Genomic DNA, 12,824 nt, shown 5'->3' on the forward strand with positions numbered 1-12,824 from the left:
GAAGTAAATAAAGATTACAGAAAATCTTATCTAAGCTATATTTAATTATTATGGTGACTCAGCTGAGAATTCATATATTGCCTTAAGGTTACTGCTCCTCAACAATAAGTGCTCATAAACTTAGGCTGCTACATGACTTTCTCTTTAGCTTTTCCACTTGCTCTTTAAATAAGCTGCACCTCCAAGAAAATCCCTACCATTTTTTGGGTACGATAATGAGGAACAGAGATTTCGGGAAAAAGAACAGGATTTCTTTGGGAAAAGGAAAGCACTTCTCTTCATAGAGATTCCAAGAGTTGCTGTGCCAATTAAGAAGCTTATGTCTACAGAATAATTATTACAATACAGGTCACTTCCTCTCAGGGTCTATGACCCAAAATGATGACAGCATCTTTGGTATCTACAAGTTATATCCTCCCTTGCTAATATCAATTAGCTCAATTCACTTTTTGAGTAAGTGCTTCAATGTGGTTATCAGGCTCTTCCAGAATTCCCAACACCTATAGTTAAAAAGAATTTTACACTTTAAAAAAACATCACTTTAACAACACTTAAACCCATCTATTAATTTTCACAGAATGGCAGAATCTCAGAATATGCTGATGTAGAAGAGACCCAGAAGTATCACCAAAATCCCGTCCTGGCCCTGCACAGCACCAGCCCCAAGAACAACACCTCATGCCCAAGAGCATTGTCCAAGCACTTCTTGAGCTCTGTCAGGCTGGTGCTGTGACCACTGCCCTGGGGAGCCTGTTCCAGTGCCCAATCACCCTCTGAATGAAAAACCTTTATCTAATATCCACCCTAACCCTCCCCTGACACAACTCCAAGTCATTCCCTTGGGTCCTATCACTGGGTACCACAGAGAAGAGATCAGTGCCTGCCCCTCCTGTTCCTCTCACAAGGAAGGTGTAACTGCAATGGGATCTCCCCTCACTTTTCTCCAGGCTGAACAGACCAAGTGCCCTCAGCTGCTCCTTATGCAGCTTCCCCTTAAGGCCCTTCACCATCTTTGCTGCCCTCCTTAGAACCCTCTCTAGTAGTTTAATATCCTTTCTATATTGCGGCACCCAAAACTGCACATCGGAGGCATTCCTCAAAGCTCCTTAGTCCTAACTTTCGCCTTTCTCCTTTTCACATCTATTTGAAACAATGCATCAGTAGAAAACACATAACACATAAAAATACATTTTCAAGTTCTATAGTAAGTATGTAAGTGCATTATAAACATTTAAGACAGTCAATGGAATGATGTTTACTACTGAGTGAAAAAAACCCAGCCTCAGCTGCAAAAAAGGTAGGTATGACTCAAAAAAAAAAAAAAAAAAAAAAAAAAGGAGAGTGAGATAGATACGGAAAAACAGTAGTTTTCAAACTGGCTGCCTGCCAGTTTATTGTATCAACTACATTAATATTAGAAAATAATAAGATAGATTATGATAAAACTATATAAACTATGATAAAGTATTTTTTTAGCATAGCTGATAAAAGTTGAGATATAACAGATTTTCAGAAATACATAATAAAAAAAAGTAGCAAAATCCAGCAACTTTGGTGCCTACATTCTTTAATGTCAGCCACAGTATATTACACTGATGAACTAACCTGCAGACACGGGCAGGAAAATACAGGTTCTGCCAGGACCGACAGAGGTATTTAGAGTGATCGATAACCCGAATCCAGTCCAACTCATCCATGGACACCTCAATGTAGTAGGAATAAGACCTATGGATTGTCAAAAGACACTGGTTAGAATACAAGTAAAGAAATTTTAAGTATTAAATTTTACACTGACTTCTGGATTTTCAGTTGTGTTGAAAAGAAAACTGGTCTTATCCAGATCCCTATTTACAAACTAGCTTTGAAAAGGAACTCTCACAGTTAAGATGTATTCTCAGAATGATTTAAAACAACCATACACTCACAATCTACAGTCATTAGATGAGACTACTGCGCCTTAAAAAAATGAAATGGAGACTTTTTGACTCTGTCATAAAAATTATCATTTGTATTCCTTCCCCATAGAATAAAAGTGATACCAACAGTGATATGGTACTACTTCTACGGCCAAATCAATAAAGAACAAAGGAAGAACAATTACTAGATCAAAAATGCAAATTCAAACTCCTCACTTGAAAAAAAAACAAATTTACTTTATGACTATTTTCACTTTATGACCATTTCACAACTGAAGTTGCTCTTCACTTCTGACCTTTCCAGTTCTTTATGATCCATCACTGAGCCTGTCATTACTTCCTTACACACTCCGAAATCACCTCATGAAAAATAAAAAAAACACTGACAGAATCTGTTTCTTCCTTTTGCTTAGGAGTTATGTTTACCTTACAGTTTGCTGTTAAAAGAAAGCCAACCCAAATTAGAACATAAAAGTTACAGCTAATTCCCTATTACATCCACGAGGTTAATGCTTAGAATAAAGTAGAAATTTCACTTGTGGAACTGCCAGTTACCGAATACATGTTTCAGACTATTCTCCTTCTCCTAAGGAACTTGTCTGCAACATTCACAGGCATTTCAACAGCACCATGTCAGCACTTAACATCCTTTCACACTGAGTTCTACAGAGGAGTTGCTTCTAAAGAGTTCTACACAAGCATTTCTTATTGAACATTAATGTCTTTGTTAGCATTTCTAATTTTCCTGATGACTTAAAAGATTACAATAATGCTTAAATATGCTTAAAATAATGCTTAAATGCTTAAAATGTTAGATAGTTGTTAATACCTTGGAAAGGTAAGGCTGAGTCTTTAAATGTCAACTGCACAACCAGTTTTCACATTCATACCAATCAGATACGTAATACTCAAAACTCACATAAATACAATGTGTTTTAGCAACATTACTATTTCTAACATATGTGCACTTGACCAAACTAGGCCCCAAAGTTTTAGAGTTTGAGCAGTTTGTATACAAAAGTTACTGACCTCTGTCAGCCCTCTCTGCCTTGAGAATTTAGAGGTTCTCATCATTGCTAACATATATTTGTAACCAATACACAACATGCTACTTTTTGGTTTCTGAAGATACCAAACAAAGAAATGTTACCTTAAAAATACAGTTCCATTATCATACACAATGGTATGCCTTTAATTTTTTTAAGGCTGGATAGCATCCTATTTGCAGAGGCAGTTTGGAGAGCCTCCACCTAGCACTTTTACAGCTAAGATTCAGCTGTTAACACCTCTGAACTAGAAGTGTAAAACACCTGTTAGCTTCCATTTGATTCTGTTAAGAATATCCAATAGATCAGAGCTCCACAAAGACATTTAAAATTAACAGAGTAGCTTAAAAAATTGTTCAACAATAAGCAATCATGCTGCAGAGGTCTGTTCAGGTCTGTACAGGTGTTAAAATACCTCTTTCTCATGCATCTCATTATTCATGTATCCCAGGAGAAAGATGCAGTTTAGTGGCCAGCAACTGTTAGACAAAGACAGTAGAAAGAAAAAGATGTCTACAAAAAGCCAGGATGACCTCAAAGTAAGAGAGACATGGACATGTCTGAGCAATCCCAGATCCTTAAGATCTTGGCTGGCAAATTTCTGCACACTTCTCTGGCCAAATTCTTCCCAAGTTCAACTACTCCAGTGTAAATGGTTTTCCTAATATTGAATATGAATTTATCCTCTTGCTTGTGTCCCTTGCTCTTGCACTCTCAGCACACAGCTGCAAGAGAACTCTGGCACTTCCACCTATTCTTCCACTGAATAGGTGAGGAGAGCAACAAATTCTCCCTTCTAAGCCTGTTCATCTTAAGGGTCTCATGTGCTCAAGCCTTCATCTTGGTGTCCTGAACTCACTCCAGGAAGTCAGGATCTCATACTGAGGAGCCCACAAATAGACAAAGTACTCCAAATGCCTCCATTTCCATTTATCTTAGACAGTTGAGTTCCTGGAGGGAAAAAAGCTTGACAATTCATACAGCAGAGAATCACAGAATATTCTGAATTAGAAGGGAACCCCTAGGATGATAAAAGGCCAACTCCTGGCCTTGCACAGGGCAGACAGTACTAATTCCAGTACTATACCTGTTGAGAAGCAAAAGAAAGCCCAACAGCAAACTTTCCACAGAAATCAGGATGATTAAAAAAAAAGAAAAAAAACCAAACTAAAAATCAGCAAGACACAGAAACTAGATATTAAACCATTGAGCCCTCAGTTTTTCATGAAGACAAAACCTCTAGAGATCCACTTTGTCAGATATTCTGCCAGCAGTAATAGTTTGTTCCGCAAATTTCAGATGAAGCACACAGGACACCAAGCAACAGATAACTTTGTAAGAAGTTGTCCCAAGGAGAACATTTTTTTCCTTGATTTTCACCAGCTGCAAATTTACGTCCTGCAGATGAGGGGCATTTTATCAGTTACATGAGTTCTCTAAAAATTGCTAAAGAACTCATTACTAATATATCTCTAATACTGTTTCAGATTTTATAAAGTTGGTTGAAAATTGGTTCCTAAATTTGGTTGATCTTCTGGCACAACTAGTATAATATTATATGAAGCAGCTCCTTATACCTTCAAAGACCCACTTTTTGATCTTTACAAAGGAACTAGAAGTGAAACAAATTTCAGTTGAACTGAAGTAGGAGAACTTCCTTGAAACAGTTACATAGCTAAAATTAATTATATATAAATTGGTCTTGAATTATTAGTAACTAACTCATATTTTAAAATTTATTTAAATTTACAAAACACCTTACCCTTTTTTAGCCAAGCCATGTTATTCTAGAACAGGGTGTATAAAAGCAAAATGAAAACGTTCTGCAATGCCAAACTGGGTTTTTTTGAAATAAAATAAAATAAATCCCTTATCAGAAAGGTAATAAGGTATATAATAAAGGTATCAGTAAGCTTGTTTTAGTGTTTTTAACAGCATATGAATACCTGCTGAGCTGTCTACTAAACTGTAAGATCTTTGTCATGGCAAGTTACAAAATTAATATATTAAATTTCTCAGAGAAAAAGACCCCTGCAATTTTTCTACTTCAGCAGCCTCTCAATTGTTCAAATGAGCTTAATCTGAGTTTTCATACATTCCATAATAACCTGAAGTAGGTCAGTAACAACTGGCTACGGCATCTATGACAATTCATATTTCAGCAGTCTAACCACGAAGTGGCTTCTAATAACTGCTGTAGTCAGTTGGTAATTCACATTCTAAATAAATTTTACTACCTCTGAATTACAGAATCACAGTATCATTTAGGCTGGAAAAGACCTCCAAGATCAAGTCCAATCTTCTTGTCAAAGTGTGCCATTTCTTAACAGTGTTGATATATTGAAAAAATTGGAACAAAAAAAAATCCTTTAATGTTTGAAATGCAAAGATGTAAAAAAATTGAAATACTTTAAGGTAGTTTAACATCTCTAAATATGATCTGGTGCGTAAGTAACCAAAATTGCATTTAAAAATCAGGTTGTTTCCAACTAAACCTTGCAATTGTCAGCTCCAACACTACCATGCTATTTCCCATAAAATATTTAAATTATGGTTTGCACTGCTACATTATCTCCAGTACCAAATGCATTACTTTCCCTTTTTATGTCACCTTGGCACCTACCGACTGTCTCTGTCCCACAGGAGAATTCGTATGTGGTTGATTATTGAGGGCTGGCCTAGTTTAATCTCAATGCCGGAGCGGCAATCATCGTTGATCGGGTGGCGAGAGAACCCATGATCCAGGTCATAGTTCTGAGTGTCTCCATCCAATAGAGCAGACTTCAGCTCCCCTTTTACAACTTGTGCTCCATACTTCATTGTTGCAATATTCTCCCCTGGTACTAAGAAGAAAAGGGGATAATTTCTTAAATTTTACACTCCCATACTGCAAATTAAATGTTCTGAATATCAACCCTATTAGGTCAGACCAAAGATTTATTGCTAGTATCCTTTACTGGCCACAAACACATGCTATAGGAAAAAAAAAAAAAAAAGGGGGAAAAGAAAATATGTTAAAAAAAGAGGCATTAAAAATATTTCACTTCCTCAATTTTATTAGGTATCTCCTACATGCTTTGTGGTAATAAAGCTGTTATAATTTACTATTATGTAGCAGCTCTACTCTCAGTCCCCTTCATGATTTTACAGAATTCTGTTGCACCTGTCAACTGTTGCTGACTTTTATTTTGGAGTTTTTTCTCATAAATGGAAGAAATTTAAATGCACAAGATGTGTATCAAATGTTCAAGATCCATCCTGAATTTGCAGATTGGTGCATACAGCAGTAAGGCCCTATATGCTCCTCTGACAGCTATACAAGCTTCCAGTACCCTGCAATGCTAAATGAACTCAAGTGAAATGGGAAACTTTTGGCTACTTGGGCTTTGAACTCACATGGAAAAGCAAGTTTTTTTATGCCACCATTTCACAGTAATAAGCCTGTCTCCTAGGAACAACTTCCTTCAAGCTAACTGGGAATAATGATCCCTAACTTCAACTACAGAATAATACTCTGTAAACTAGCCTCTTCAACAGACATTTTTAACAGCCTTGTTTGAGGAGAGATCCTAGAAAATATGATCTGAAAACTAAATGATGAAAAGCTACCCCAAACTTTTCAGGCAGTTTGACAATAGAAGTATGAATTTTAACAGGCTGATAAAAATTTGATATCTAAAGAACAGAATTTGAAGTGCTAGTCAACATTTCCACAAATAGAAAAAGCTTCAAGATCCTGAATGAGTACTAAAACAAAGAAATTCCACTCTCCAAAAAGCTGTGATTAGGAGAATTTTATTGTGGAGCTAAATATCCAGGAAAAGAAGAGAGAAAAGATAATTTAACTTATTTAAATGTATCTACTGAATTGACAACAAAACGTCTCACATAACAAGACTTTTACATACCCTAATATTAAACTCATATGTTTAAATATTAACAACTATAACTTCTAAAGGAGAACAAAGAATATGCAATTTTAAGATAGCAGTAACTTTCAGGGCTCATCATGCATGACTGAGAATACAGTGCATACTCTTAAAGAAGATTGAACTTTTTTCCTTTGCTCTTGGTTAAATTCACACATTAGATGGCTAACAATATCTTTTAAAAGCCTGAGTGTTAGATACTCTTGTTGAATTAACAGAGTACAGAAAAAAACTCAAACACGAGGCTTCTTACACTTTTTAGGCTTCCATTAAAACAACTTCAGAGACTTGTTTAAACTATTTAGACAAGCATGTCAAGTATAAAAGTCATAAGAAGCGGAGAAATTATGAAAATGTTTATGAAGTAGAAAACAAGTCACATAAAAACCACTTAAATCTCGTATCTCACAGTCAATTAATTTTTATTTTCAATGATTTTGGAAAACTTTTTCCATTAAATTACCATTTCCTCTAGAAAAATGGTATTACATTGATATTTGAGCAATATCTAAGATACAAAGCAAGAAAATAGACTAATATCGAGAAATAAAAATGGCATGAGAAGTTACATAACAAGATGTTTCATACTGCAAACCTTTTCTAACACACAGTAATAGATGAAAACTCAAAGCACAAATTAACCATATCCTCCAGACAACCACAGTCACTAAATGAGAAGCAAATAAACAAAAACCTGATGCTTACTTAACATGCCCCTGTAGTTGAGGTCCATGTCCCGACTCTCAGAACGAATCTTAATGGCATCTAGGATGGCATCAGGTGACAACAATCCAGAAGGTCTTACAACATTCAGTAGTTCTGTCAGACTCATTAGTGGCAAACGTACTGCTTGCATGATTTCAGCATGGTTTTCCTTGGGGTTATGTTTACACCAGTTCATCAAAGCTTGGAAAATATCCTTTTCAGGAGCTGCAAATGAGTCTCTCAGTACAATACTTAGAAGGGCAGCCTGGAAAAGAGAAATAAGAACAAAAAATATACCCCCTAAATAAACAGAAATTAAGTTGAATTTTATTTTTTTTCATCAAGGGAAATTCACATAAGGCAAAAATTAATAGCTATTATAAATATAGCTATTTAAAATAATCTCTAAAGAGGTGACTCCCTGAAATTGTAGGTTGATTTAGTTATGCAAGAATTACGGAATCCATGACCAAAATAATAGGCAATATAACAAAATCACTAGAAAAATTGGAAATGTAGAGAACGAATCAAATCAATATAATACCATTCAGTAGTTCAAATTTACTTTGGAATATTGTAAGATATTTGGGGACTTGAGAGTATAGTTCAAAATATTCCTTTAAATTGAAGTTGCTACAAGACCACCGAGGAGAAAAAAAAGTGTTGCTTGAAACCACTTTTTTTAACCATTTCTAACTACTTGGGATTTCTGTCCTGTCACAATCCTTCTCTCTCTTTCAGTACCAACTAAGAATCACCAGGTAAAAACTCCACTGGCTCTTATTCATGTAGAAAACCCACTGACTGCAAAATGAGAACACAAATAATTTAACAGCTTTTTGATTTTCACTTAGCTAGCAGAATAATCAGGAGTTTGCCTAGAAAATGGAAAGATCTCTTCTATATACCAGGACTGGCTATGTCAAAGACCTCAAAGTGTACACTTCCTGATGAATTATGTTTGCTCATTTCTTTATTGATAATACACTCAGAACTCAGCTTTAACAAACTGCATATGACAAAGTACAGAGAGAGAGAGAGAGAAAAAAACTTTTTTTTCCTTATACAATGAGTAATTTAAAGCAGTGTCATATACTCATTCAAGGAACAGACCCTTCACAGCTCTTCCCCTAAGAAAAAAACACTCTAAAAAGCCCCAATTAAAGCATCATTCACTAAAGGTGTTCTGCTGCTTCATTTGAACACTACTTGAAAACACTCTCACTATTGAGTAAATGCAAAATTTCAACTTTGTAGAACAGCCTGACTCAGTCACAAATATTTATGCATCTAACAAAAAAAAAAAAAAACAAAAAAACAAAAAAAAACAAAAAAAAAAAAAAAACACAAAAACCCAAACCACCATATTCTGCAAGTTCAGAACATGGTGACAATCAGCAATATAAATCACAGTAATCTCCAGAATGCTTCAGTTCACCCAGCAGAAAATCACCCATCACTGATGAAGCCTGTATCAAGGAATTAATAGAACAAAGCATGCCCTGTCATATTCAAGTCTATATTTGACTTCCCCTCGGCAGCATTCAGAAGCCAAATCATATTATACCAGGAACAGATGAAGTAAGACAAATTAAAATTAGATTGCCTGCTGCCATATTTTAGAACACTCCATTAGATATACTATATTAAACTATATTGACTGGTCAATACCTAAAAAATTCAGAACAGATTGGCAAAATTTCCAGTTCAGCTTATCCTGAGCATTTCTGACTGGCACACGTCCACAAGCATAATATAACTATGAGCTAACACAAGTTTTTAATTGGTGCCCCCATTATTATTTCATCACAAAACTGTATTATCATTAAAATTAGCAGTCTTGGGGAAAAGAAGAACAAACTAAAGATATACCTTAGAAAGTGACAGGAAGCCTTCACTGGAGAGCACCTCTTGGGCATTTCTATCCATGAACATACAGCACATAAAAGTTAATTTGGGAAGAGAATAAAGACTGGCAACATCAAAAGTCATACAGACATTCTGAATATTAAGTATTGTGCAAAGATACTCAGATGTGGAATCCTCCAGTTCTGGGAATCCATATTTATGTGCTAGGCTTAAGAAGTCAAGAAGAACCTCTTCTTTCTCATCTCGTAGCGTAGCACGACCAGTGTAAATGTATTTCAACAGCATGGTAAATGCTTCTGCAGTGGTGTCCTGAAGAGGAATTTCTGCTTCAGGCTGAGATTCTCTCATTCCTCCATACAATAATGCTCTATAAGGAAGAGAGTTTAGTTTAGTTAGTAGCTTATCCCTCTGGCAAAATTCACTGGGATATTAAATGCATTTCTATTGAAAAATTTCCAGCTCTTAAAAAAAAAGTTGGATTAGTATTATTCCTAGTTTTAAAATATGTATTCTAGTCTGTGTCAGCCAAACCTCTTCTCAATTCCAATTCATCCAAATCAAACTTGCTATCTGACTATATTCCACAGAAACATACCATTTATACTCTGAGAAATCAAAACAGCTTTGCAGTAGTACTTTCCTGCTCTCAAGTTCTCTTACTCTTGAATCTGTGAAACTACCTTCAAAATCCAATTTAATGAAGGTCAAAAGAATAACACTGTGACATGGTATTTATCTTTTTCTGTTTGAACACAATGATTTGATGTGCCAAAAAACATTCACACAGAAAAGGTCACACTCAATGGACAGATGATTACACCCTGAAAAGTTCACAGGGAAATAATGTTTATCTCATCTGCACAAAAACTTCCTGTGAGCCTGACAAAAAGCCTTACTTCACCTGAAATAATGGCATCTAGCTGCCAGGATCACTCTGTGTGCCGGAAAACGCTTCTTTTCCACAATAAAGGTAACGTCACTGTATTCCTCCCCATTCATTAGAGCACCAATGTGCTCTGACAGAATGTGGACGTGGTCAATCTCCCCCACAGCCGTGTACGGACGAAGCGGGTGGCTGTTACTCATCTTGGAGGGATGGTGATACTGGTAGCCTAAAGGACAAAGAAAGCAAGCAGTATTATACAAGGCAAAAATATTAAGAATAGCAAGCATAACCGCAAAAACAAAACAAAATAAAAAAGTGACTAATCTAAGTAATTATATATTACAAGAAAACTTAAACTGAGGTTTTCAATGAAAGTTCATTTTCAACCAGACTCAACACAGCTGGCACCAACAATTCTTGCTAAGTACTTCAGAGAATTATCAGCTTGTTATTCAGTCAACCCATTTACTTAAAAGAAAAAGTTTTCAACAAAGGGAATTAAAAATTAAACTATTTTACATCATGTTACCATTAGAAAGCAATTTTTGTCTGACTTAAAATGCACAGACACAAAATAGAAATAAGCAAGGTAACCAATTAAGCTTAGTCTTAACTCTCCTGCCTGTACTAGAACCAGTGAAAAGCAAAAACTGTTTTTGCAGGTTTCTATTCAGCTTTTCAGAATTGGGAAAAAATAAACAATCAAGAAAACTTTCAATAAATAACAAAGTCTGTCAGAGAGAAAAGCTTTACAATGTACAATTTTAATTTTCTTATTCTTGACACTCAGTTTTCTTGATGACTTCTTGTTCCCCCCCCCCACAAATACCTATCTCAGTCACAAAATTAGGAGATTGCCCACTAATATAGATAAATGCATTATTCATATCTTCTATAGAATTCTTTGGTTGCTTTTTTATTCACAACAGGTTTTAGCTTTTTATGGTTTTGGTTTATTTTGGCAAGAGAGACTTTCTGTTGTCTCAATGGCAAGGGCATCCAAAAGTGGATTTAGATCTTATATTGGCTTCTACTGTGACACTGTGGTTTACTTTTCTTTAAAAAGAGGTTGGTTGTTTCAGATAATGACCTTCTTCAGAGGTATATTCCTTGCTCCAGTTACTAGACACTTTGCAAAACGGGCAGATATCCAGTGCTGAAGAAAGGTGGTGTACCACATGAACCAAGGAAATGATGAGGCCGTACCTTACACACACCTAACACATGAATCTTTCAAGTCAAATATTCATGACACATATACACTTGGAGATTCTAGTATAAAAATACTAGGACAAAATATGTAAAAAAAACCCCAAACAGATGCACTTGGGGTTAATTATTATTTGCACTTGAACACATGGAAATGCTTTATCCAAAATCAAGATACTGTGGAAACACAATACCAAAGAATCTCAAAAGAAACTAAACAAAAAGTTATAGAAATAGAAAATAAAATTAAAAAAAAAATACAGCGTACTAAATCAATCATAGATCACAACACAAATGGGAACAAACTCCCAGGTTTCCACTGGCTGTCTCTGCTACTTGAATTCGAAGCTGTGTGCCTATGTAGCCACTACAGCACAGAACCAGCAACACTGGCCAATATACTGAAGGCAGCCTAATTATGGGAACACAGAACATTGTAGTCATTCTTCTATCCTAACATGAAAGCAAATTAATTTTCAGGTTTTCATCATAACAGACTATTTCTTCCACTTGCATTGGTTAACTTACAACTAGTTAAGACAATTTAGATTGATTCTACATACACTTCCGGTGAGACTTACTTTCTAACAAGCAAGATTAAGCTGATTACATCAGCCCACAGCAACATCTGTTTGCACCAGCAATACCACTTACCACAACATAATTGTTTGAGACTTTATAGACAACGGTAAAATTCAAATGTCCTCGAAATATAAAACTTCTCATTACACTAAGGGAGTATGCAAAAATATGTTATTTGTTACTCAGCTGCAATCTCAGGTCTGGGTACTCCTTGAAGACTTCCATACCACACCCATAATTGCTGTTGTTGATCTTCATTTGCAATAGTCAGGCAAACCAACTACATGTGAATTACACAATACACATCATCAAGGAACTCTGTATAATCTCTCTTCTGCTAGTTTAAACATTTGTTGATTCAGGAAGCTGATTTATGATACTTCATCCATGTATAAATATTGGCACATTTTAATTTTACAATCCATTTTATTTCAACTTTTTTACTATATTCTACACTACTTTGTTTCCTGAATCCACTCTTGTCTTGAAAATAGAAGAACAAGTACTGTCTGAATAAAACTGAGAGACCGTAAAAGCAGTGAAGACAAGGGAATGCCACCAGCTGCACATTAACTTTGCTTTCAGTAACTGTGAATGTTGTCATGTGCCAATAGGGCAAAAAGCTCAAGGGAAATTGTTTCTATTTAAGGTTAAATAAACAAATAAAATCAAAAGCACACTT

The 12,824-nt window shown here is 35.5% G+C and overlaps 1 protein-coding gene across 2 annotated transcripts in view; it reads right to left on the minus strand.

Moving 5' to 3' along the window:
* BTBD9 (BTB domain containing 9) overlaps positions 1-12,824 on the minus strand; it is a 115,501-nt gene that overhangs the window by 97,849 nt on the left and 4,828 nt on the right. For both annotated transcript variants that reach the window (XM_050971995.1, XM_030235909.2), the window contains exons 3-7: positions 10,367-10,577; positions 9,469-9,832; positions 7,597-7,861; positions 5,586-5,805; positions 1,606-1,725 (exon numbers count right to left, since the gene is read on the minus strand). In XM_050971995.1, coding sequence (XP_050827952.1) covers positions 1,606-1,725; positions 5,586-5,805; positions 7,597-7,861; positions 9,469-9,832; positions 10,367-10,577 — 1,180 coding nt within the window. The remainder of the gene's footprint in view (positions 1-1,605; positions 1,726-5,585; positions 5,806-7,596; positions 7,862-9,468; positions 9,833-10,366; positions 10,578-12,824) is intronic.

Source organism: Serinus canaria, chromosome 3, assembly GCF_022539315.1.
Source record: "Serinus canaria isolate serCan28SL12 chromosome 3, serCan2020, whole genome shotgun sequence".
In the NCBI taxonomy this organism is placed as follows: Eukaryota; Metazoa; Chordata; class Aves; order Passeriformes; family Fringillidae; genus Serinus; species Serinus canaria.